This window comes from Delphinus delphis, chromosome 17 (genome assembly GCF_949987515.2).
Source record: "Delphinus delphis chromosome 17, mDelDel1.2, whole genome shotgun sequence".
NCBI classification, from domain to species: domain Eukaryota; kingdom Metazoa; phylum Chordata; class Mammalia; order Artiodactyla; family Delphinidae; genus Delphinus; species Delphinus delphis.
Genome location: NC_082699.1, coordinates 80,172,898 through 80,199,367, shown reverse-complemented (window position 1 = coordinate 80,199,367; position 26,470 = coordinate 80,172,898). Strand labels below are relative to the sequence as shown.

The following is a 26,470-nucleotide window of genomic DNA, read 5'->3' as shown; positions in this document are numbered from 1 at the left end:
CTCCTGCCCCGGGACCCCCAGTGTGTTGGGAGCCTCGCATTACAGCTCTGCCTCGCCCTGGACTTTGCTGGTACTCCAGCTATCCGCTCTGCGAGCCAGGCCTCAGAGGCTACCAGGGGACAGGAAAGAGCCCTCCAGGCGGACAGCCCCCAACTGGCCACCTCTGCAGATGAGCTGCCTAGCCCCCCTGCCTGGATGCCCCAAGTCCCACCTCTGCCCTGACCGAGACAGGCAGGAGGCCTGCAGGCACCGTGGCAACTCCCCACCCTTTAGGCTGGGGGCGGATCCCAGACCAAACCCAAGGCGTGGCAGGGCTTTCACTGGCTCTGTAAGACTCTCCCTCCCTGCTGGCCACTCACAGGCAGCCTCAGGTTCCCCTGGAGGGAGCTGGGACCCCCTGCAGCCCACACATGGGATCTTCACCTGTCTGGGGTAGGTCTCTGAAGAGCCTGCCCCAAGAGACGCGGGAAGGAGGAGCAACGCACTCTGCCCAGGGCCACCCCCGACCCCGTCACAGAGGATGCTGCCCCCACCTGTCCACGAGGGAGGAGGTCCCCTGCAGGCCAAGGCTCCACAGCAGAGCGGGCTCACAGGGCCTCAGCGACCATCTTCTCCAAGTGGGCGCCAACATCAGAGCCACAGCCCGATTTTGTTAAGTTTGACAAGATTTAGGAGATGTCATCTACCCCATCATTTTATGGAAGAAAAGAGATTCTGACGCCCACGTCCTACAGAAATTCCCCTAGAGGGGACTTCCCTGATGGCCCAGTGGTTAGGACTGCATGGTTCCACTGCACGGGTTCGATTCCCTCATCGGGGAGCTAAGACCCCTGCATGCGGGGGAGCAGGGTAGGGGACAGAAAACAACCTAAAATAGAGTAACCACCAGCTTTTCAAATTGAACAGATGTTGTGTTTTCTAGCTGTTGTTTTCTTATTTTGAAAGCCACCCATGAACATACATGTGGGGCAGGATCTGAAGGCTCACCCAGGCCCACCCCTGTGCCCCAGGCAGCACGGGGCTCAGGATAGAGACCTGCTCCCTGTGGGCCCCCAACGGCCCGGGCACTGCACACTGGAGACTCTGGTCTCCTGCTGGGCTGCAGCAGCTCAACCGGGTCCTCAGCCCCCTACTCTGGGGCCCCAGGGCCCCTCTGGGCCCCTTTAGCAGCACTCCTCGCTGGAAGCTGCCTGAGGACAGTCTGCATGTGACCTTGGGAGGGTCCTTGGGCCGCTGGACTGCCTCCTCTGAGAGAAAGGTGACCCCAGGGAGTGTCAGGACCCCGCTGCAGTGGGCGCCCACCCTGGAACAGTCTCCACGGGGGGCAGCACAGTGCCCAGCCCCCGGCCCCCCCAGGCTGAGTCTGAGCTCTCCGCCTGTCCCCCCTCCTCAAGCCCCACTCTTCCGCCTCTTCCTAGCCACGCAGTCCAGGAACGGTCCCCCCAAGCTGCAAGACTCACCCCTCAGCTGAGCCACAGAGGCCAGGACAGCTCAGTGGCGTCCCAACAACTGCCCACCGCACCACACCCAGGCCAAGGGGGCCAAGCAGGGCGGCTGCCGCCTCAGTCCACAAATCCTGCCCCAAGCCTCCCTGGAATGTCAAACAGAGATAATCTGGACGATTTTTCCACTTCTCAGCTCCATGCCTGGGGCGCTGCATGGGAGTGTGGGGCTGAGGTGGGAGGAGCCTTCTGGAAGGACAGTGGCCACTGCCCCTCATCCTCTGAGCCCACGGCACTTATGTCCAGAGTCTGTGGAGAGTACCCCTGACACCCGGCTTATGGGCCCCAGCCCAGGCCCTCGGTGTGGACAGACACACGCTGGCCTGAGTGTCTCGGCGGCCCCTCCCCAACCACAGTCCCAGCCCCAGCGCCGGCAGGTCCCTGTCATTATCCCCATCTCCCACCTGGGGAACTGAGGCCTAAACCCGTGGGGCCCTGCTGACGACACCACCGTCCTGCCTCTCATGCCCACTCCCCAGCGTCTGTGAGAATCAGGGACAGCGTAGCAAGACCCCAGAGCCTTTGAGGGTCGGGAAGTGTCCCTTCACTCGCCCAGGGACAGGGAGGCTGTGCTTTGCTCAGAGAGAGGAAAGGAGAGATGGAGGGGCGGGGGAGGGGGAGTGGGGTGCCCACCTCCCCTCAGGTTCTGGGGGCTTCGCACCCCTGTCCTGCTTAAGGGTTGCTGGAGCTGGTTTTCCTTGTGGCTTTATCTACGACAGCAGAAGATGGGGAGTGACCAGCTGCTCCTCACTCTGGGAAGAGCAAAGTGTGTGTCGCCATCCTGCAGAGTCACACACACAAACGTGCCCGTCAGCAGGTGAGGGCATGTAAATGTCATGGGCGAGGGGCTGGGGCTTGGTTGCCGAAACGCCGAGGCAGAGCTGACCGCGCCGCGTTGCAGGCGGGGCGTCTGTTTGCTCGGGGACCACAAGTAGCTGGGCTTCACCCCTGGCCGACCCCCTGCCCCATCCCCTCACCCTTCCACCCCAGCCCGGCTCACCTGGGAAGCCTCCCATCCCCGCTGCACATCCGGCTGCCGCGGGCACCAGTCCACCAAGGGCACCGTTCGTCCCGCAAAGGACCAGCCAGCTGGGGGCCCACGCGGTCCATGCCCAGGGCCACGTGCTGGGACCTCGGGTGGGGACCTGCTCAGGGAGGGAACCCGACGCCCCAAGGGCAGGGTCCGGCTCACAACAGGCACTCCGCCAGTGGTCTGGCCGTGCCGTCCCCAACCCTGCCCCACGGGCCTGGCCTGGGGGTGGCCTAGGGTCGGGGCACAAGGAAAACTGGTCTGCCCTCAGAGCAGGCGCAGGACGTGCGCTGCTGGGGAGGAGGGCCCACCTGACGGGCCCAGGGAGGGGTCGGGGGCACCGCCAGCAGCAGCGGGGCGGGCTGGGCTGGGGGCACTGGGAGGCGTGCGCAGCAAGGACGGAGAGGCCAGGAGCCAAGCAGCTGGGTGGGTAGGCGGCGGGCTCCTCCTCGCACTGGTGCGGGACCCATGGAGGAGCCGACCTGGGGGTGCGGCCAGGGCAGCTGTCCCCAGGGGCACTCACCTGCCTCCAGCAGGCCTGTTCTAGAACGTTCTAGAAGCTAATCCCACAGTACTACCATCAGGCCCCTCACTGCAGCAGCCTTTCGTCCTACACGTCTATCAAAGGGTCATTAAGTAAGGCCCTAAGGGGCTTATGAGGAAGCCTCCTATGCACCCTCATGAGAAGGTCACTAAGAAACTGTTCAGTGAAGGAAAAAAGGTGCAAAATCTGTACATGATAAGCAACCTCTGTGTGAGCACACACGTAAACCTGTATCAGAAACACAGGACAGGAGAGAAGCAACGGGAAGGGCCTCAGGCGGGGCGGGGGCGGGGCGGGGGTGCAGGCGGGCGGCACCAGAGCTTTGGGTCACTCCTGTTGTTTCGATTTTGAGCCACGTGAAGGTAAACCTCTTCGGAACAACATTTGGGGCTCTGTTCAGGGAGGGCAGGTGTGAGCACACCTGTCAGGTATCGGGTGCGGCCTCGGGGGGCGGGGACTAACAGGACCAGCCCGTGCCAGGGTCAGCAGAGGAGCTGGCCTCAGCCTGGGCCCGGGGAGCCCAGAGGCTTCCAGACAAATGAGTGATGTGATCGGATCTGGGGGGTGGGGGGACCTGGCAGGAGAGACGACGGGACCCGCACACACCCCCGGCAGCGGTGGACAGGAGAGGAGCCACAGCCGGAGGGCAGGACAGGCTGCCTGATGCGAGGAAAGCACCAGTGAGGGGCAGACGGAGGACGGAGGCCTGAGGAGCGGGCCGAGCAGCGTCCACGCGAGCAGGGGCCAGGACGCCCAGGAGAGGGTGCGTGCAAGTGAGTGGTCAGCAGAGGCACAGACGGGAGAACTGAGCGGGGGCCTCAGGGAAGGCCTGCTCCAGTGGGCGGCAGGGCGGGACGCCACCTCTCTCCTCACACCAGAACCAATCCAGATGCGTCACTGACACAGCCGCAGGAAAAATAAAGCCACAGGAGTGCCAGCAGTAAGAAGGCAAGACCGTCTGTGTGACCCCAGCAAAGGGGAAAGAAAGCCTTTCTAAGCTTGACACAAAACCCAGAAACCAAAACGAAAACTGATACATCCGACTGCACTAGATTTGTTAAATGTCTGCACTGTAAAAACAAAACAATTCAAAACGAAACCTATAAAATCAAAAGACAAACGGTCAACTGAGTAAAAACATTTGCAATAAACAGGACAAAGTGGTCCTCACGTCAATCATGACGGCCGCACACAGGGACAGAGCACGGATCCCCCTGGAAACATCCAGATAGATACTCAACTCCCTGATAATCAACACATGCAAACTGGAAGTAGGACGTGAGCGTGGACGGCACCCGCGGCTGGACCACAAAGGCTGAGAGCGCCAGCCCTAAAGGACGCGCCTGAGTAACTACTCAAGTGTAGAAAGCCTCGGACCTGCTCGGCCAAGGGGCTGCCCTGCAGGCACACAGGTGGTCTCCTCGCGGCGGCCCAGCAGCAGTCCCCGAGGCGGAGGAGCAGTGGGCTCGGACGTGGTGGGGGCCCCACCTCCTGAGAGTCTCAGACGACGTGCGCGGGAGGCGAGAGAGGCTTCGTGAGAGACGTGGCACAGAGGAGGGGTCTCCTGACCCTGCTCTCTGCCCCCCAGTCCTGACACCCTCCCCCGGGGCCAGGCTCCAGCATCCCCCCACGCCCTCAGCCCCATCACTCAGCCCTTGCTCTCCCCCGACCGCGGCCCCTCCTCCCTGCTCCCCTCCCGCCAGCCTTCTCCGGGGCTGCTTTTTCCTCTCCCCGCCTCACCCCCAGGCCTGGAAGTGCCACGACCCCTCTCCCTGCTGCAGCCTGCAGCCCCTTCCCCCTGCTCCCCCCAAGAGTCCTGGCTGACGCGTCCATTGCCCGTCGGCCGCACCCACCCCCCACCCCAGCCCTTGCCGAGGCGTCGCCGCACCGCTGCATCAGGCCTGAACTCCCGTGCGCCACCCTTCAGCTCCCTGCCCCTCGGTGTTGACCTCTTCTTCCTGCCAGTGACCTCATCCTCTGCCTCAACGACGCCCTAGACCCTGTCACCTCCAGTAACCCCCCAACCCCGCCCCGGCATCTCGGTTCAACACCCGGTTCCCTGCCCATCACCCCTCCCAGCTCACTGCTGCCTCCAGCGCCCCAGAGCCCCAGGATGACGTGTCCTCAAGCAGCAGCTTCAAGCCCCATCAGCACACGCTCCCTGGCCCTGCCACTTCACTGAGCTTGTCCGAAAGTCCCAGGCGCGGCCCAACGCAACGGCCCCAACTCTGAATGTACCAGCAAAGCTGCTGACTGAAGACCCCGCTCAGACACGACGGCGCTAAAGCTTCAGGAAACCCGACAGCTTCCCTCTCCCCTTCTCTTCTGCATCCTCACACTCAGCTACCGACACGTTTCCTGACAAGACAGAAGCCATCAGAAGAGGACGTCCACCCCTGTGGAAAAGTCACCAGCCACTGCGCCCACCCACAGGGCCTTCCAGCCCCACCCCAGGATCCTCCAGGACAATCTCTCAGCATCAGCTCTCTCCTCTGGACCCTTGCCCTCGGCAGAGTGATGCTCCCAACCTAATTCACAAACAGCAGCAAACCCTTCTGGAGGAGACAAGGATGTCTGCTATCACTAGTTCTATTCATATTGTATTAACGCTTTTAGCCAGTGCAACTGGGCAAGAAAAAGAAAATGAATAAGAATAGGAAGGGTAGGGGAACTCCCTGCCTGTCCAGTGGTTAAGACTCCACGATTTCACTGCTGAGGGGCCAGGTTTGATCCCTGGTCAGGGAACTAAGATCCTACAAGCCGCGTGCTGCAGCCAAAATACATACATATATATATATACATATATATACACACACACGCACACACACACACGCACACACGCACACGCACACGCGCACACACACGCACACACGCACGCACACACACGCGCGCGCGCACACACACACGCACACACACGCACGCACACACGCGCGCGCGCACACACACGCGCGCACACACGCACGCACACACACACACGCGCACGCGCACACACACACGCGCACACACACACACACACGTACACGTATAAAAGAACAAGAAGGGTAGGAAAAAACTCAGTATTTGTGAATGACATATTGTGTATGACAAATACCTGAAAGGTCCTAGAAAACTATTAGAATATGAGAACACAGCAATAGTAATAGACACAAGTTGTTTTTTTAAAAAAATATTTATTTATTTATTTTGGCTGCACCGGGTTTTAGTTGTGGCATGCGGGATCTTTGTTGTGGCATGCAGACTCTTAGTTGTGGCTTGCATGCGGGATCTAGTTCCCCAACCAGGGATCGAACCCGGGCCCCCTGCATTGGGAGCACGGAGTCTTACCCACTGGACTGCCACGGAAGTCCCGTTGATAGATACAAGGTTAATGTACAAAAATCTATTATATCTATAAATGCCAGCAACAGTTAGAAGATAAAAAATTGTAATGATGGTATTTATAATACTAAGTGTCCAAAAGCATCAATGTCTAGGAATAAATCTAATAAAAGATGTACAAGGTCTCCACACAGAAAATCACTGAACCTTACTGAAACACGACAGAAGGACCAAAAGGGACACACTGCGCTTAGGGGTCAAAAGACTGAACTCTAAAGATGCCATTTTCCCCCAAATTCATCTAAGATTCAATGCAATCCCAATCAAAATCCCACTGGTTCTATCTGAAATTCACAAACTGATTCTCCATTTAATAGGAAATGCCAAAGGGCAAGAATTGTCAGTACAATCCTAAAAAGAGACAAATCTGAAGTGCTTAGGGATAGAGAAATAGACTGACAGAACAGAACGGAGTCCAGAAACAGTTACACATACACAGACATTCAATTTATGACACTGCAGAGCAGCAGAAAAAGAGTCTTTTCAATAAATGGCGCTGGGACAGCTGAACAGCCACATGCAAAAGCTCACCTTGACCCCACCCCCAGGTGAGCTGTGCGCCTACACATGAAAGGTGAGGCAGCACAGCATCTATGAAGACTGGACACCAAAAGCACAGTCCATAAATGACAAATTAGATAGACCTCATCAAAATTTAGACGTTTTGTCCTGCTAAAGACCCTGTGAAGTGCGCCAGAAGACATGCTATTGCCTGGAGAACATATTTGCAAACCACAGACAGAACAAAGGACTTTTATCTAGTGGACACAGAGAAGTTTCAAAACTCAGCAGTGAGAAAACAGACACTCCTATTAGAAAAGGGGCAAAATGTGAACAGGCATTTCACTAAAGAGGATGCGGATGGCAGCAAAGCCCACGAGAAGATGCGGAACAGCACTGGCCACTGGGAAAATGCAAACGGAAATCACAGTGGCTGTCAGACGGCAAGGACGGGACAAGGACGGGTCTCGCCCAGCGCTGCTAGGGATGGGAGGCGCACGGCCACTCGGAAAACAGTCTGCTGTTTCTTAAAACTAAACATGCATTTATCATATGACCCTGCAGCTGCACTCTTGGGCATTTATCTCAGAGAATGAACACTTAACGTTCACACAAAGACCTGTACGTGAATTTCAGAGCAATTTCATGCATAAACTGGAAACGACCCAGATGTCCTTCACTGGGTGAATGGTTAACCACACTCCGGTCCACCCACCCCACAGAACACCCCTCAACGATGAAAAGAGCCCACGACAGATGCACACGGCCGGGATGGATATGGACGGTGCTCTGCTCTTCCCCCAGTCACATCCTGCGTGGCCCGGTCCACCCAGCATTCTCAATGGGGTGGGGGTGGGGTGAGGAAGGAGGTGGCCAGGGCCACATAGGGCAGCCGAGGGTCCTCGACTGTGGTGGTCACACCGTTCGACACAAGTGATCAGATCGCACCTGTGTGCGCACACCCTTGGGTGTACGTAAAACTGGTAAAATCTGAAAGGGTCAATGGAGTGCGTCCACGCCTGTGTCCCAGACTAGACTCTGCACCACAGCCATGTGCCCTTGGGGACAGGGGAAGGGTTCGGGGCTTCCCGAACCCTTTCTCCTCAAACTGAAATTTTAAAAGTGTGAAGGGACTTCCCTGGCGGTCCAGTGGTTAAGACTCCGTGCTTCCACTGCAGGGGACACGGGTTCAGGGAACTAAGATCCCCGCAAAAGATAAAAAATTTAAAAAAGAGTGAAAAAGCAAGCCACAGAGTAGGAAATGGTAAAAACAACTGATATAAAAAGAACGACTAAATGGGACTTCCCTGGTGGTCCAGTGGGTAAGACTCCGCACTCCCAAGGCAGGGGGCCCGGGTTCGATCCCTAGTCGGGGAACTAGATCCCACGTGCCACAACGGAGATCCCGTGTGCGACGACTAAGACCCAGCACAGCCAAGATAAATAAATAAATAAACACTTAAAAAAAAAAACCTCACTAAGAAACCTCCACCAAATTGGAAAATGGGCCGAAGACTTCAGGAGCCCCTTCACATCAATACACACAATGAGGGGCCCCAGGTCAACAGTCATCAGGGAAATGCACACGCGATCCAAAACACCGGCACCTGCCCGCCCACCCGTGGGGAGACCGAGCATTAGGGAAGGCGCGGGGTGACCGTGACTGTCCCTGCTCACGGGGGTGCCCGTGGACCATACACCTTCCACCAGCCGCCCACTCCAGGCACTGTCCCCAACAGAAACGTGTCCGGGCCCCACACTGGGCCTATATGGGGGACAGCGCTACAGAGGATATTCCCAGGACAGCTGGCCAACTGGGACCTGGGCTGGGGACTCGAGTGCCGCATCCACACCGATCCCCTGAGGCTTCAGGCTGCGCTTGGTCACAGAAGCAGAAGCGTGGACTCAAGAATTAAGGGCGCTAACAGCCTCCCCAGCACCTGGCAGCAGACTGGGGAGGGGCAGCGTCGCACAGCCCGCACTTAGCACGCGTCAGGATGCACTCTGAGACCAGCCCTGGGCCCCTCGGCCGCGCTCGCACCCAGCCGGACACGCTCACAGGTCCTTCCAGGCGCACAAGCCTCTCAAAGCCAATGCAGGGCTGGTGTTACGGGTCCCCGGCCCTGAGGGGCCCCTCCTCCAGGCCCCAGTCTCTCACCGTGCCCCAGCCTGAGCCTCCTGACGGCCCACAGGTCTGGGGAACCCGCCATGAGCAGCCCCTCCTGTGGCCCCGGCCCCCAGCAGCCCCCACAGCGCTCGGCCTCAGGGCTCCCAAGGACCCCTAGGAAGTGCCGCTGCACCGGGAGCGCCCTCAGCACCGGTCACGGCCGCCGTGGCGCGGCAACCCCGACACCACAACTGTCACCGAGGCAAACCTGGGCTGCAGGAGGCCAGCGTCTCCCGCGCCCCCCACCCACCAGCAGCACTCACGGCCCTGCTCCTCCCAGGCTGGCATTGGAGGGAAGGGCGGCGGGTGACCCACACAGCTACCAGGTGCCCACCTCACGGGCAGGAAGCAGCGGCCGGGCCTAGTGAAGGTTGGTGCGAAGGCCCAGAGGAGCACACCTGGCAGCTGTGAGAACCGGGGAGCAGGTAAGGGCGGGAGTGAGGAGACCCACGGCATGGCTGGACCCTCATCTCAAGGAGGGGCAGTGACAGCACCAGAAGTGAGGCCAGAGTGCCATCCTGGGGCCCCTCCCTCCAGCCCACTCCTGCCCCCAGCCCCCACTGGGTCTTCATCTTTCACAGGGCCTCTACCTGCTGCCCTGCTCCTAGTCGGGGGTCCAGCCCCTCTCCGCACTGCAGCCCCAGGGCATTGAAATCGCAAGGCTCAACCCAGTCTCCCCCGTGCGTGAAACGGTCCTAAGGCCCTGCTGGCCCCATGAAAGGTCCATGCTTCTTACACAGCCCATGACATCCTGGGCCCAGGGCCTGCGTAGGATCCCAGCCAAGACTCAGCAGCCCTGCCCATCGCCCCACTGTCCAGCCAGGCTAGACCTCGTGTCGGTCCTGCATGCCCTGCCTCTCAGGTCTGGAGGAACAGGGGTCCCTGTGCCTGGGATGGGCTCCTACACAGGCTTCCCCACGTATTGGGGTGCCCTGTTAAAAACTTTTTGTTGTGAAGTGTGATACTGTGAAAATTAATAAACAGAAACCTCATTTAAACTGGAGTCAGGGGAATTCCCTGGCGGTCCAGTGGTTAGGACTCCACACTTCCACTGCAGGGGGCCTGGGCTCGATCCCTGGTCAGGGAACTAAGATCCCGCTAGCCACAGCCAAAAAATAAATAAATAAAAATTAAAAATAAATAAAATAAAATGGAGTCAGGAGGCCAGAAGGGGGAGCTCTCACACCCTGTCACTCCACCTCAGCTGCAGACCCAGCAGGAGGAAGGTTACCGCTTACTACCCAGCAGGAGGAAGGAAGATTTTCTCCCCGCCCGGCAACAGCTCAACCAATGAAAAACCACTAAACTTCAAACTCCCAGTTTCCTCCAATGGACTCTGTTTAGAACAGCCCCTCCCAACTCCCCTTCTCCTCTGTAAAAGAGTTTCTTCTTTTCGTTCTCCAGACTTGCCTGTGGTTCCCCATGGATTGCAGGTCCTCAATTGCAATTCTTTGCTCCTCTAAAATAAACCCATTTTCCTGATAAAATAACTGGCTGTTTTAAGTCAACAATACAAGTACAGGGGCTTCCCTGGTGGCACAGTGGTTGAGAGTCCACCTGCCGAGTTCGTGCCCCGGTCTGGGAAGATCCCACATGCTGCGGAGCGGCTGGGCCCGTGAGCCATGGCCGCTGGGCCTGCGCTTCCGGAGCCTGTGCTCCGCAACGGGAGAGGCCACGGCAGTAAGAGGCCCGCGTACTGCAAAAAAAAAAAAAAAAATACAAGTACAGAAAGTGCAAAAAAAACAATGCACATAAAATGGAAACACAAAACCACGTGAGCTCCACCCCATGAGGGTGCCAAGCAGCTCCCCAGAGCCCTCCTTCCACTCCCCCTCGCAGTGGTCACCACCTGGCTTCTCTTTACGCCTGCACACCCCCATACACCTTCGGAACAGCAGAGCGCAGTGCTGGCCGGCTGAACGTCCAGCTGGGGCTGGGCCTCATGCTCTGAGCTACCTCACTCCCATCATGGGCGTGGGATCCACCCCTTCTGAGGTATGTGCCCTAGGCTTTCTGCCTTGGGCTGAGTAACAGTCCACTACAGGCCTGTTTACACAGCTCGGGGTACACTTCTGAGGGCCTAGGGCAGCTTGGGTGTGGGCCTGTGAATGACAGGCTGCCGTGAACACCCTGTCCACAGACACTGGTGCACAGCAGCCAACTGCAGCCTATATGACATGAATCAATGGATGCTACAACTACTTTTCAAAGTGGTACAAGTTTACAGTCCCAACAGCAATGGAGAAACATTCCAGTTGGTTTATACAAAACATATTCGTTTTGTCACTCTGGTGTGTGGGCCGTGGTATCGCCCTGCAGCCAATTTGCAGTTCTCTAAGAATTAATCAGATGAGACATCTTTCTAAAGACTAGTCTCCTATATTATCTTCTAAAAGTAGCATAGTTTCCATCACATCTAGGTCTGTAGTCCACCTGGAGCTAGTGTTTGTGTATAGTGTAAAGTAGGGAATCTATAGTGGTTTAAAAATATGCCCACAAGTTATTTGACACTCTTCCCTTGAAAAGGTGGAGCCTAATTCCCCTCCCCTTAAATGTGGGCTGCACTTAGTCACTTGCTTATAATGAATACAGAGTGTGGCAGACGTGACAGTGTGACACCCAAGATTAGGATGTGAAAGGCACTGTGACTGAGACATCCCTGCTCTCCCTTTTAGGTCATTCACTCTGGGGGAAGCCAGCCACCTCCCACTGGGACCGGCAAGGGAGCCAGCTTGGAAGCGGACTCCCCGCCCCAGTCAAGTCTTCAGAAAATGTGTGAGATCCTGAGCCAGAATCATCCAGCTGAGCTGCTCCTGGACTCCTGACCCACAGAGATTGAGATAATAAATGCTGGGTTTTTGTTTGGTTCTTGAAAAAACATTTATTTCTTTGGCTGTGCCAGGTCTTCGTTGCGGCACGCAGGATCTTTGTTGCTGCGTGCGGGATCTTTTTTTTTAGTTGGGGCATGTGAACTCTTCATTGTGACACGTGGGATCCAGTTCCCTGACCAGAGATTGAACCTGGGCCCCCTGCATGGGGAGCGCAGGGTCTTAGGCACTGGGCCACCAGGGAAGCCCCAATAAATGTTGTTTCAAGCTGCTATATTCGGAGGCAATTTGTTACACATCAATAATAACTAGTACAGGCTCCAGTTGCATTTTTCTTCCACATTTATATCCAATTGTCCCAGCACCATTTATTTAAAAGCTGCTTCTTGGGATTTCCCTAGCAGCGCAGGGTTAAGAATCCGCCTGCCAATGCAGGGGACGTGGGTTCGATCCCTGGTCCGGGAAGATCCCACAGGCCGCGGAGCAACTAAGCCCATGTGCCACAACTACCGAGCCTGCGCTCTAGAGCCCACGAGCCACAACTACTGAGCCCACACGCCACAACTACTGAAGCCCGCGCACCTAGAGCCCGTGCTCCTCAACAAGAGAAGCCACTACAATGAGAAGCCTGCACACCACAACGAAGAGTAGCCCCCATTCAGCGCAACTACAGAAAGTCCGCGTGCAGCGTCGAAGACCCAACGCAACCAAAAATAACCAAAAAGAAAATAAATAAATATTTTTAAAAAAAGAAAAAAAAAAGGTGCTTCTCTCCACGCTGTTCTGCAGCACCACCTTGGTAATAAATTAAGTTCCCATACATGTGTGAACCTGCCCGAGCCTCGTGACTCTGTCCCGTCCGCCCGAAGCCTGTGCCACAGCGTCCTCCCACTGTAGCTTTGCAACGAGTCTCCTCTCTGGCTTACTTAGTCCTACTCATCTTCTGGCCTCAGTTTCCTTCCTGACCCCTCCCATGAGATCTGTGTCCTTTTTCAGTGATCTCAATACTCCTCAAACTTCCCTCAGCAGTAGAACCATAGGAAATTGAAGCTATTTCAAAGCTGTGACCTACAAAAATGAAATTTCATTTGGCTCTGTTACAACTGCCCAGCTGACAATCCTGTGAGGAAGGAGGACCCCAAGACGCTGGCACGTTTGTGCACACGGTGCTTGCAGCCCCCTAGGTCCCTGGGCCAGAGCAGGCACTGGAGATCCGTTTGGACCACGTGAGTGAGGGACTGCCAGCAAGGTGTGGCAGCACTGTTGTGGGGGCTGGAGAACCTGGGCGGGCCCCTCCCCAGAAGCCAGGGGCACTCCAAAGCTCCCTCGTCCATTTCCCTTCCCTTTGCCACCCAGGTCTGAAAGAAATCTAATAAACTAACTCACAGCAAGGTGTCAGAAGTCTAGATGGCCAAATGAAAGAAGTTGGGCAGCTGGAGGCATCTGCATTTGAAAAGAGATTCAAAGAGAACTGAGGATAAAAGCCACCCTGGTGGTCCAGTGGTTAGGACTCTGTGCTCTCACTGCCGAGGTCCGGGGTTCAATCCCTGGCCAGGGAACTAAGTCCCACAAGCCACGCAGTGCAGCCAAAAACAAACAAAAAAACAAAAAGCCAACCCACGCTCAGCTAGGAGGAGAAAGGACGGGCTTCCAGAGGCCTGAGCACCACACCTTCCTAAAGGCCAGGCCACAGGCTTGATCCCGGCTGCCGCGGTGCTGCACGCAGCCTCTTTGGCTTCATGACTCTGATGGGCCAGGACCTCACCGTGTAGATTTGGAAATGAAGGTCTGTCAAGTACAGCAGTGTTAAAACCAAAATAACAAAAGTGGGCTCTGGAGGGGACAGCATTGTGACCCTGGGTTTGCTCTGCTTCGAACCTCAGTCACCCACACACACATCACACACAATGATGCTGGGCCTGGGGCTGGGCAGGATGCTGCCAGAAGCACGGGGCTGGAGAGTTACGGGGGGGAGGGGCACTGAGGCCACAAAGCTTTAGAAGAAGACATGTGTGGGGTCCAGATGACCACACTGCGACCTCCACACACCTAGCAGGAGAACTAGAGGGGCATCCAGAAGAGAGCTCATGATCAGTTTACACATTCCTGAGGTCACAGGGAAGAAGGTAGCAGCCCCAGAGCAGAGAGAGGGGCGCTGCGTGGGGGAGGTGTCCGGGCATGACCTGAGGCCAGAAACACACCAGGAGACTGGTAACACGAAACACAGCCAAATCCTGCGAACTTGAAGCCCGGTGAAAACACTCTAGGGGTGCAGGAGTTGGGACAACAGGCCCACAGATGAGGAGACGTAGTTTGTGCACAATGCCTGGCTCTGAAGACAGAAAGACTGACATCGTCTCCAACTTCTGCACCACAGGACAGTGAACTAGGGTACAGAATAGAACGTGACCCTGCTGACCGTGCAGTGTGAGAGCAAAGGCATATTCCGCTTCTGGGTATACAAGCAAAAGAACTGAAATCTGGGACTCAGCTATGGGCACACCAAAGTTCACAGCAGCATTATTCACCATAGCTAAAAAGCAGAGGCTCGAATGCCCATCGACAGATGAAGAAATAAACAAAATGTGGTATATACATACAATGGAATATTCAGCCATGCAAAGGAATGAAATTCTGATACATGTTACAAATGTATCAGACAAAGGGACATATATTGTATGATTTCCCTTTATATAATAGGTAAATTCAGAGATAGAAAGAAGAATGGTGGTTGCCTGGGGCTGGGGGGAGGGGGAGTAAGGAAGTACTGTTTAATGGACAGATTTTCTGCTTCAGGTAATTAAAAAGTTCTGGAAGGGCTTCCCTGGTGGCGCAGTGGTTGAGAGTCCGCCTGCCGATGCAGGGGATGCGGGTTCGTGCCCCGGTCCGGGAAGATCCCGCATGCCGCGGAGCGGCTGGGCCCGTGAGCCATGGCCGCTGGGCCTGTGCGTCCGGAGCCTGTGCTCTGCAACGGGAGAGGCCACAACAGTGAGAGGCCTGCGTACCGCAAAAAAAAAAAAAAAAAGTTCTGGAAATTGAGAGTGATGATAGTTGTGCAACACTGTAAATGTATTTAACCCTAAAAAAAAATTAGGAAGACAGACCATATGCTGGAACTTAATATAAGATTCAATAAGTTTACAAGGAATGAAAGCATACAGAGAAAGTTCACCGACCACATTAGAATTAAACTAGAACTCAATAAAAAAAGATATCTGGAAAAATTCCCAAATATTTGGAAACTTTAAAGCATACTTCTAAATAACCTACAGGCTAAGGAAGGAATCAAGATGGAAAGTAGAACATATTTTGAACTGAATGAAAATGAAAACCTATCAAATATGTGAGATGCACTTAAAGCAGGTTTTAGAAGGAAATTTCTACCTTTGAATGCTTAAATAAAGAGAAAGGTTATTTCTTTCAATGACCAAAGCTTCCAACTTAATCAATGACCAAAGCTTCCAACTTAATAAGAAGCTAGAAAAAGAGAAGAAAATTCAGCCCAAAGTAAGTAAAAAGAAATAATAAGAACAAAAACTAATGAAATATAAAATAGACAAAAAGAGAAAAATATTGAAACTAAAAGTTGTTCCTTTGAAAATGTTGATAAAATCAATAAAACTCTTGCTGAACTGATCAAGAAAAGAAGACAAAAATTACCAATAGCATGAAAGAAAAAGGGGATATCACTATAGATCCTACAGACAACTAAAAGGATAAAAATGAGAATGTTCTGAACAATTTATGATAATAAACTTAACAACTTAAGTCAGCAGTCGACAAACTACAGCCTATGGACTGAATCGGCTACCATCTGTTTTTGTAAATAAAGTTTTATTAGAATACAACCATGCTCATTTGTTCATGTATTGTCTATGGCTGTTTCATGGTACAGTAAGAGATGAGTAACCACAACAGAGACCATATGGCCTGAAAAGCCTAAAACATTTACTATTTGGCCCTTTATAGAGAAAAATTGCCATGCTTGACTTAAGATAAATGGGCAAATTACCGGAATGAAACAAATTATCAAAATGGGCTCAAGAAGAAACAGAAAACCTGAACAGCCCTATATCTATCAAAGGAATTAAATTTCCAGTTAAAAACTTTCCCACAAAGAAACTCCAAGCCCAGATGGCTTTACTAGCAGATTATAACAAACATTTAAAGAAGATATAATACAGAACCTACAAAAGTGCTTTCTAAAAATAGAAGAGGAAGAAACACATCCCAACTTGTTTTATAAAGCCAGTATTACCCTGACTCCAAAGCCAAAGACACAACAATTTAAGAATACCACAGACTGATTTCTTCATGAATAGTTGCAAAAATTCTTTAAAAAACATTACTAAATTGAATCCAGGAATATATAAGAAGGATAATACATCTTGACCAACTGTGGTTTATTCCAAGAATGAAAGATTGGTTTAACATTTAAAAAATTAACATAGGGGACTTCCCTGGTGATGCAGTGGTTAAGAATCCGCCTGACAATGCAGGGGACACGGGTTCGTGCCCCGGTCCGGGAAGATCCCACATGCCACGGAGCGGCTGGGCCTGTGAGCCATGGCCGCTGAGCCTGCGCGTCCGGAGCCTGTGCTCCGCAACGGGAGAGGCCACAACAGTGAGAGGCCCCCTACCGCAAAAACAAACAAACAAACAAAAACAAACAAACAAAAAAACAGAGACCTACGTAAATAGATCTGTAGCTTCAATACAATCCCAATCAAAATGCCAGTAAGCCCTTTTGTAGAAATTCTCAAATTTATATAGGACTATATAATATCTTGAAGAGCCAAAATGATTTGAAAAAGAAAAACCAAGTTGGAAAATTAACACTACTTAACCTCAAGGCTTATTATAAAGCTACAATAATCAAATATGTGGGATATTAGCAATAAGATCAATGAATATAAAATAGGGAATCCAGAAATACACCCAAACATATACTGTCAATTGATTTTCAACAAGGCTGTTAAGGTAATACAATGGGGAGAGAATGGTCTTCAAAAATGGTGTTGGAATGACTGGATATCCACGGAAAACAATGATCCTTGACCTCTTGACCATAAGAGAAAGCATAAACCATAAAGGGAAAAAAATGACAAACTGAACTTCATCAAAATTAAAAGTATCTGCTGTTCAAGACCCTGGTAACAAAATGAAACGTCGGGACTTCCCTGGTGGTCCAGTGGCTAGGACTCCGTGCTCCCAATGCAGGGGGCGTGGGTTCGATCCTTGGTCAGAGAACTAAATCCCACATGCAGCGACTAAGAGTTCGCGTGCTGCAACTAAGACCCAGCACAGCCAAATTAAAGAAAGAGAGAGAGAGAGAAAGGGAAAGAGAGAGAGAAAGAAAGGGAGAAGGACAGAAGTAAGGAAAGAAAGAAAATGAAAAGTCAAGCCACAGACTGAGAACATTTTTGCAATACATGTATCTGGCAAAGGACTTGCATCCTAAATATACAAGGAATTCTTAAAGCTTGATGAGACAAACAACCCATTTTTTACGGGTAAAAGATTTAGACACATCACAAAAGAAGATACACAAATAGCCAATAAAATAAGGACATGAAAAGATGTGCAACACCATTCATCATTAAGGAAATGCCAATTAAAGGCACAACGAGCTACCAACACTCGCAAGAATGGCTAAACTTTAAAAGAATGACGAGAGGATATGGAACTGGGAATGTAAAATGATACAACCATTTTGGAAAGTAGTTTGGTACTTTTTTATAGAGTTAAACACAAATACGCATTTCAACCATCATTTCTATCAACTCAACCCAAGAGAAAGAAAGTATATGTCCACACAAAGACTTGTAGACACGAGTATTCACAGCAGTTTTATTCATAACAGCCCAAAACTGGAAAGAATCAAAATGTCCATCAACAGGTGTGTGCACAGAGAGTAAACGGTGGTGTATGTATGCGGTGGGTACCCGACATTCGGCAACAAAGACAGAACGGACCACACATACATGCAGCCATGTGAATTTCCAAAACGCTCTGTCTGGACAAAGAAGTTAGGCACAAAAGTGTTCATTCTGTACGCTTCCATTCATGTGAAATTCTCAAAAAAAAAAAAAAAGGGACAGTGCATCTATAAAAACAAAAAGTAGGGACTTCCCTGGTGGCGCAGTGGTTAAGAATCCGCCTGCCAACGCAGGGGACACAGGTTCGAGCCCTGCTCTGGGAAGATCCCACATGCCGCGGAGCAACAAAGCCCGTGCGCCACAACTACTGAGCCTGCACTCTAGAGCCCGCGAGCCACAAATACTGAGCCCGTGAGCCACAACTACTGAAGCCCGTGCTCCGCAGCAAGAGAAGCCACCGCAATGAGAAGCCCGCGCACTGCAACAAAGAGCAGCCGCCGCCCGCTGCAACTAGAAGCAGCCCGTGTGCAGCAACGCAGCCAAAAGTAAATAAATAAAATAGACAAATTTATAAAAACAACAACGACAACCAAAAAAACCCAAAAAGCAGATCAGTGATTGCCTGGGGAAGGGAATGGGGATGATGGAAATGCTCTACATCTGGATTATGGTGGCTTTTACAAGGACGTATACATCTATCAAAACCCACCAAATTATTTTATATAGGTGCCTTTTATTGTAGGTAAACTATACCTCAGTAAACTTTGATGTAACCAAAAAAAACTATACAACCTAAGTTTTCTCCTGGCCTCTAACCCTGAGTGGTCTGGCCCCTCCTGGCCTTGCTGTCCCCTCCCACACCTCTCTCCACTTCCCACTCAGCACCAGACCGCTTCCTGCACCTCAGAAACCTCGGCTCTGTACCACAGAGGCTGGGAGCTGAGCTCTGGAACCAGACTCTGGGTCTAAAGTGGCAGCAGCTGAGGGGATTTGTCAAGTTTCTTGACCTCTTTTAAATGTTTCCTCATCTGTAAATGGAGTAACAGTACTTTCATTTTAAGGGTCTTATGAGGATTCAATGAGTTAGACAACAAAGGCATTTTTTGGTGCCTAGCACAGGAATTGGCAAACTACAGCCCACTGGCTGTTTTTGTATGGCCCATAAGCTAAGAATGGTTTTTACCTTTTTTAATGATCGGGGAAAAAATAAAAAGAATATTTTGTGACACATGAATATTACGTGAAATTCAAGTTTCAGGGTCTATCAATAAAGTTTTGTGGAAACAGAGCACATGTACTTACGTATTGTCTGTGGCTACTTTTCCACAAATGGGCAGAATAGTTGCGAAAGGGACCATATGGCCTGCAAAGCCTGAAATACTTACTCTCTGGCCCTGCACAAAAAAGCTTTGCAGACCCCTGATCTACCATCCTCATCATCACTCCTCCTTTGCATCAGCTGTGCCTTCTGTCTGGAAAGTTCTTCCACCAGATCTCAGAATAGCTCTTTCCTTCTTGTAACTCAGATCTCAATTTAAAGTGTATTTTTTAAAATTTTTTTATTTATTTATTTTATTTTTGGCAGCATTGGGTCTTTGTTGCTACGCGCGGGCTTTTCTCTAGTTGTGTCGAGCCGGGGGCTACTCTTCGTTGCTGTGCGTGGGCTTTTCATTGTGGTGGCTTCTCTTGCTGCGGAGCGCGGGCTCCAGGCGCGCGGGCTCAGTAGTTGTGGCGCATGGGCTTAGTTGCTCCATGGCATGTGGGATCCTACCGGACCAGGGGTCAAACCCGTGTCCTCTGCTTTGGCAGGCAGATTCTTAAATACTGGCCACCAGGGAAGTCCCTCAGATCTCAATATAAATATCAGCTCCTCAGAGGTCTTCTGTGGTTACCTTGTCACTCCTGTCTCTTCGCCCTGTTTTCATTTTTGCCTCGATTTACTGTTTTCTTCCCTGAACCCGGTGCCTGACTTGCAGGAAGCACCCATAACCACAGGAGCAGATGCATTCCGGGCACTGGGGGACGGCACAGAAGGGGACGCAGGAGACGGTGAGCTTGGCACCGAGCCGGCTGGATGGAAAGGACCAGCACTCACCTGTGTGTGCGGCTGCGTCAGGGTCGGGCTCAGCACCGGGTGCAGAGCCAGCGATGGCGACACATGCATTGCTCACCCACCCGAGATCAGCCCGGAGGAAACACAGGAGGCCTGTCGGCAACGGCAAAGCTCACCGCGGGCCCTGCCAGCGCAGCGAGGGCCATTCCAACCTCCCTGACAGTGGGGAGGGTTCTGCAGGGGCTGCATCTGAGTCCTGGAGGCTCCCGGGGTTCACCTGCAACTACACCACGCTCCTCCTTCCAAAACGGGAGGAGGTTCTAGGGGGTGGGTGGGGGTGAGACTTACAAAGCACGCCACACAAAACCAACGCAACAGCAACGGTCAGAGCAAAGAATGACCAAGGTCTCGCGCAGTCCTGGCAATCTCTGTGTTTGTCACAGCCGCCCAGGAAGGAAGCAGCCCAGAACCCGGCGTCCGCCGTCGGGCCTCACCACATTGCCCACACAGGGCTCCTGGCGGTGGAGCGCAAGCTCTCCTCCCCGGGACCCTCTCCCCTGGGTGTCTGTGGAACTAGACTTTCCTTCACTTCTCTGTCTTTTTTCTCAATCTGATGTGCTGACAAGACCTTTCCTAAGGCCACAGAGCTTGGAAAGGGACAGGGGAGGTGTACTCCCTCCCCTCCCCTCCACCACCATTGCAGGAGTTCAGGAGGGTGGTGGTCGGACACACACATGGCAAGGTGATCAGGAGTTGGGCAGGGGACGGGGGCTAGCATGCAAAGACAGGCATGTCATTCTGCAGTCTGTGAGGAAGGATTTCCAGGAGGAGAGCACAAGAATCAGATCTGCGTTTCAGACCCCTCACTTTGGCTCAGGTGAGAAGGGTGAAGTCGAGGAGCTGAGACACGGCCAAGAAGGGCGCAGCCAGGAGCAAAGGCTACCGTCCCGGACGGAACTGAGGAGCCACAGGAGCAGGCTATATGGTGGAAGGGACGGACAGGAGGGCCAGGATCCGGGGTACTGAGGAGGAAGTTCTGGGGCGCTGGAGGTGAGGGAAGACACTGCCACCCAGACGTCCTGCTTTAGTGAGCAGGCGGACCATGGCAGAGGCACTGGGGTGGGGCACTCCTGGGGCACAGATGGTGTGCTGGGTCACCAGAGGTTCATCCGAGACTGAGGTTCCAGAACTGCACACAGTGGAGGCAAACTGTTGACAGACAGCAGAGATTCAAAACCCCTAGAACACAGGCCCCAACGCTGAGCCCACAGATACGAGAGCCCCCTCGCTAGGTGCCTGACAGCCCAGGCAACCTTCTGGGGAGGGCCGAGTCTAGGCACAGACTAAGTAGGTAAGGGATGAGGCCAGTGGAGAGGGTCAGTGGAGCGCCCACAGAAAGGGAGGACAGACCTGCTGACGCTGCCCCATTCCAGCTCTGAGTAAGAGCTGATGGGGCAGGAGAGGCGGGGTACGGGAGCTGGCTGCTCAGAGCCCCACACAGCCACCAGGCAAGGACCCCAGCGCCAGCCCCGCACAAGATCCTTCAGGCAACCACCAGCCCCTTAGGCAACTCACTCCAGCCTGGGGCTCCCCTTGCCGCCCCTGAAGTGAATGAGGCGGCCCAGCCAGGGCACAGAGGCCCTTTACACCTCTCCCAGGGAGAGCTCCCCAATCCTGGTGGGGAGCAAAGGCAGGAACTGAGAAGAGCAGTGTGGTGCCCCTGCACCTCCACCCCCAAGCTAAGAACCGGGAGGAAAAGGAAGGCCCAGAGGTTTGGGGAGGTCCAGCCTTTCTCCCGCTTCCCCAAACCTGGAATAACTCCGTACACACCTCCCGTCTCCGCACCCACGGAAATGAATCCCACAGTCGCCTCAGCCTCTGCTCCAGGACGGCGAGGGGCCCCAGCCCGGCGTGGATACTCCCTCCCAGGCCCGAGCGCCTCCGCACCAGCACGGCCGGCACTTACCACACAGCAGCCAGTATTCCCGCCCGGACACCGATCTGTGAGCTGGAGCCCAGGATCCCCCCCACAAGTGAGGTCACTTGAACCCCTGGAAGTTTAAGGAACTTGCCCCAGAAAGGCTTCAGTTTCTCCTCTGGCCTAACTCCAAAGCCCAAAAGAAGCCTGGCAAGTCACTTCTCCGCAGGCCTTAATTTCCTCAGCTGACATGGAGGTAACTTTAGTGCTGCCTACCTGACCAACAGGTTGCAAGGCTGCAAACAACTCCACATTTAGCTAAAACGTGAACAGCCTACCGGTGGCCTTCACAGCCTGCCACTCCAGGAGCCTTCCTGACCCTCAGCACCGGCTGCCCGGGCCTCACCCACCTGCGCCCAAGCGGGGCCTGGACAGCCTCCCGCCCGGACCCGGGCCTCCCCGTCTCCCCTCACCCCCTCCCACCTCCGGCGCCTCCCCTCCCGCCAGCAGGCCCCGGAAGTCCGCGCCTGACCTTCCGCCTCGCGCCAGCAGCCACCGCGCAGTCGATCGGAGCCCGTCTGCGGGTCCGTCAGCCTAGCGCTCCTCCCGGCGCCGCGGGGGCGGGCCCCGCGCCCGGCCCTCGCCATGGCAACGCGATACTTCCGGCCCGCAGGTCCCGGAGCCGGAAGCCGCGGCTGCCAGTGGGAGCAGGGGGCGGGGGCCGAGCCGCGGGGGGCGGGGCCGAGACTCGGGGGCGGGGCCGAGCCGCGCGGGGGCGGGGCTTGCGCGGAGCAAGTAGAGGGAGGTTGCTGACCGCACGGTGCAAACGTCTGTGGTAGGGGCGTCCTCGGCGCGGTGGGGCCCGGTTGGGGCGGGAAGGGCAAGTAATCAAAAGGTTCCCAGGAGGGTGGTCATCTATTTACGCTGACCTTTTAAGGAAGGGTCAGAGTTCACTCGACAAAGCAGGGGCATCACTGGTGTAGAAAAGAGCATGCGCAGAGGTGGAAGGACCCGGTGGGAAGAATTGAGGTGGTGGTTTAGGAGGGCGGGGGCCCGGTAGGGTGGTACGTGCGGTCAGTGATGAACAGTCAGGACATGAGAAGCCTTGAACGCCAAACCAAGAGCTGGGCTTTATCCTGGAAGCACAGGAGGACCAGTGGAGGAGAGGGGGTGACTTAAGACCTGTTGGAGAAAAAGACCTCTCTAATGACCGAGTGGAGCTAGGAAGCCATAGGTCGCCTGGTGAGACACAAGGACCCCTCAGCTAGAGCCCTGGAAACAGACAGGAGTTGAGGAGGTGACATAGGGATCCAGAGGAAGCCAGGTGAAGTCTGAAGAAAGAGTCTGAGATAGTGGAGGGAGCCATGTGGTACCCCACATACATCATCCATCTCAGCTCCAGGCTTCCTCCTCCACTGCACCCATCACTCACCCCTTCCCTCAGCACCTCAGTGAGAGCTGGGCACCCACTGTAGGCTGCAGATTTTCCACCCTCTAAGGGTATAATTGGTGTGTGTTCGGAAGGGGTGCTGCTGCCGCCCAAGAAAAGCCGAAATCTTAGAGTGAAGCGATAGAAAGTCTCCCTGTGCTTCTGTGGCTTTGCTCGGGTCTGGGGTCCTAGTAGCAACACCCCACCACTGCTGGTGTCCCGGGCCAGATAATCCCTTTGCAGACTTGCCCAGTCCTCACCGGGGGGAACCCAGGCTTTGGGTCAGGGTACAGAGCACAGGCCCTGACTGACTTGAGGGGGAGAGCCACAGACTAGATGGCCAGGGAGGAGGTCAGGGGACAGAAGGTCTGGGACCCGGGAGGACCATGTCTCCGGGCAGCTGCCAAATGCATTTTTCCAGAATCGCACCTTTGGGCCAGGCCCCGTGCCTGCTAAAGCACTCAGAAGCTCTGGCCAGGGCTGACCAAGGGGTGCTGGCCCTGCAGGCCTCCCCAGGCTCAGCCTCCACTCTGTCTCCCAGAGTGCCCCTCCTCTACTCAGGCCTACCCCCCTCCTGCCTGGGGAGCATCTCCCTCCTCGCCTAAGCCACAGGGCATTGGGGCTGCCTGGGAAGCCCTGTGTACCCAGACATAACACACCTGTCCTCACTCCTGCCCAGGGTGATGCCAAGTGGTTCTTGCAGGCTCCCCTGGGCAGGCACCATGACCCACAGGGCTGTGTTCTCAAGGCCTGGCCCCAAGTGGTAGCCAGTAAACACCTACAGCTAAAAGGCCTCTCCTTCCATGCACACCCACCCAGGGGCACTGCCTGAGTGCCCCAGAGGACCAAGTGGCGTCCTCCTCAGGGGACAACCTCCAGAGTATCTGGACCCAGAGGACCAGAAGATAGAGAGGCAAACATACTTCCAGGAAGTTCTCTCAAGCCAGGGGGGTCCAGCTTACCCAGGACCAGTGAGGTGCACAGGGCATAATGAGGGACTATTGTTATGGTCAGTTCCCAGGACCCACTGTTGACCAGCACCAAGGAGGGAAGGAAAGTGACCTCCAGGGCCTGGGGAGCCTTCTGGGGCCATGCAGCAGCCTGTGGGAAAATCCCTTGAGTCAACTGTATCCTTTTATTTCTGAGGTTTCCTCTAGGAAGACCTCCCAGACCACCACCCAAGTCCTGCTAGCTGCTTGGCCTTGAACTCTGGGCAGGACCCACCCCTTCTTGGCAGCTCCTCTCGGACCAATCACTCCCCCATCTGTTAAATGTGAACCTGGGATCTAGATGGGATAAAGCAACTGTGGGTCATAAGACCCTTCCAAGGGCTTTTCCTTACAGCTCTAGGGGGGGTGCCAAAGGCAGCCCAGGGGTGAGGAATGAGGCCTGGGGGGTGGCCGCCTGCAGCCCCCACTGGAATCTTTCCTGCCCCTCCCTTCCAGATTAACCGAAACCTGCTAATTGTGGCTGCCCTCTGCACGCTCCCCTCCCCCACCGCGTATTTCTACCTCCCTTGGCCTCCCCTCCCCTCCCCCTTCCATCCGAATGATAAAGGGCTTGGCCCGCCAGCCCCCGCCTGGCCTCAGGCCCCAGCTCTTCCTCACCACACTACCACACTGCCCCAGTGCCCTGCGCCCACCACCCGGCCGGACCCCTGCCCACGTTGCCTGCTTCCTCTGCATGGGGCCCTGCAGCAACCCCCGCCTGGGGCTCCCCGGGGGGGAGTCGCCCTCCCAGCACCCCCAGAGGAGGAAGAAGAGATACCTGCGGCATGACAAGCCCCCCTACACCTACTTGGCCATGATCGCCCTGGTGATCCAGGCCGCACCCTCCCGCAGGCTGAAGCTGGCCCAGGTGAGAGGATCCCCGCCCGCTCTCCCTCACACTCCGTGATCGGACCTGTCCCCGGAAGCGTCCTCCACCTGGCCCCTGCTCGGAGGCTCAGGCTCCGGCCTCCACCCCGACCTGGCCCTACCCAGCCATGCCAGTGGGGCCGGTCCTGGCCTGGGCACCCAGGGAGAGAGCTAAAGCACTCAGGCAGGCCCCTTCCCGGCGAGGGGGGCCACGCAGAGGCGAGGGGAGGGGCAGCGTGGCCCCCCGCCCACGCGCCCCGGCTCACGGCGCCCGCTGCCCGCCCGATGGTTTCAGATCATCCGTCAGGTCCAGGCCGTGTTCCCCTTCTTCAGGGACGATTACGAGGGCTGGAAAGACTCCATCCGCCACAACCTCTCCTCCAACCGGTGCTTCCGCAAGGTGGGGCAGGGCGAGGGTCGGAGCCTGGGGGCGGGACGCGGGCGGAAATCCTGAGTATCCGGGGTCGTACAGCCCCACCCAAGCCTGCCCCCCTCCTCCACCAGGTGCCCAAAGATCCCGCGAAGCCCCAGGCCAAGGGCAACTTCTGGGCGGTCGACGTGAGCCTGATCCCAGCCGAGGCGCTGCGGCTGCAGAACACGGCCCTGTGCAGGCGCTGGCAGAGCAGGGGCGCCAGGGGAGCCTTCGCCAAGGACCTGGGCCCCTATGTGCTGCATGGCCGGCCCTACCGGCCGCCCAGTCCCCAGCCGCCGCCCCGCGAGGGCTTCAGCATAAAGTCTCTGCTAGGGGACTCCGGGGAGGGGGCGCCGCCGAGCAGCCCAAGTCGGTCAGGCTCAGTTCGCATAGGGGAGGAAGAGGCACCCACTCCAGTCCCCAGCTCTGAGAGGCCTCTGTGGCCCGTCTGCCCCCTCCCAGGGTCCCTGAGAGCAGAAGGGGAGACTTCCCAGGGGGGAAACAGCAGGCCCTCGCCCCTCTCCCCTGAACCCAGCGCCTGGCCCCTGCACTTACTGCAGGGCGCCCCAGGCCCTGGGGGACTCCCTGGTGGAAGCCACAGGGCCTCGCTTTGGGGGCAGCTGCCTACCTCCTACTTGCCCATTTACACTCCCAACGTGGTGATGCCATTTGCCCCACTGCCACCCACCTCCTGCCCCCGGTGCCCCCCCTCAGCCAGCACAGGCTATTGGGGGGTGGTCCCTGAAACCCATGGCCCCCCAAGGCTGCTCTGGGATCTAGATGCCCTCTTCCAGGGGGTGCCACCCAACAAAAGCATCTATGATGCGTGGGTTAGCCACCCCCGAGACCTGGCTGCCCCTACCCCAGGCTGGCTACTCTCCTGGTACAGCCTGTGAGGCTCCCCGGGCAGGGGCTGCTTTCCTCTCCCACCCTCTCCTGCCACCCTGAGGCCTGTTGAGGGGAAACTAAGGGA

General features: G+C 55.2%; 2 protein-coding genes across 2 annotated transcripts in view; one reads left to right on the top strand and one right to left on the bottom strand.

The window, feature by feature from the left end:
* The window catches only part of PPP1R16A (protein phosphatase 1 regulatory subunit 16A), a 29,253-nt gene extending 6,809 nt beyond the window's left edge, over window positions 1–22,444 (bottom strand). The window contains exon 1 of the mRNA XM_059995372.2: window positions 22,333–22,444. The gene's annotated coding sequence lies outside the window, so the exon portion shown is untranslated. The remainder of the gene's footprint in view (window positions 1–22,332) is intronic.
* Window positions 22,445–24,912: 2,468 nt separating this feature from the next.
* FOXH1 (forkhead box H1) lies at window positions 24,913–26,418 on the top strand. The gene is made up of 3 exons (XM_059995439.2): window positions 24,913–25,086; window positions 25,381–25,485; window positions 25,590–26,418. The coding sequence occupies exons 1-3, from the start codon at window positions 24,913–24,915 to the stop codon at window positions 26,391–26,393; spliced, it is 1,083 nt and encodes a 360-aa protein (XP_059851422.1). The 3' UTR covers window positions 26,394–26,418.
* The last annotated feature ends 52 nt before the right edge of the window (window positions 26,419–26,470 follow it).

Bases quoted from the DNA above. Each gene is read 5' to 3' on its own strand.
- FOXH1 (XM_059995439.2), top strand. From the start codon at position 24,913: ATGGGGCCCTGCAGCAACCCCCGCCTGGGGCTCCCCGGGGGGGAGTCG. The intron at 25,087-25,380 runs GTGAGAGGATCC...CGATGGTTTCAG, and splicing joins GCAGGCTGAAGCTGGCCCAG to ATCATCCGTCAGGTCCAGGC. The intron at 25,486-25,589 runs GTGGGGCAGGGC...CTCCTCCACCAG, and splicing joins CCAACCGGTGCTTCCGCAAG to GTGCCCAAAGATCCCGCGAA.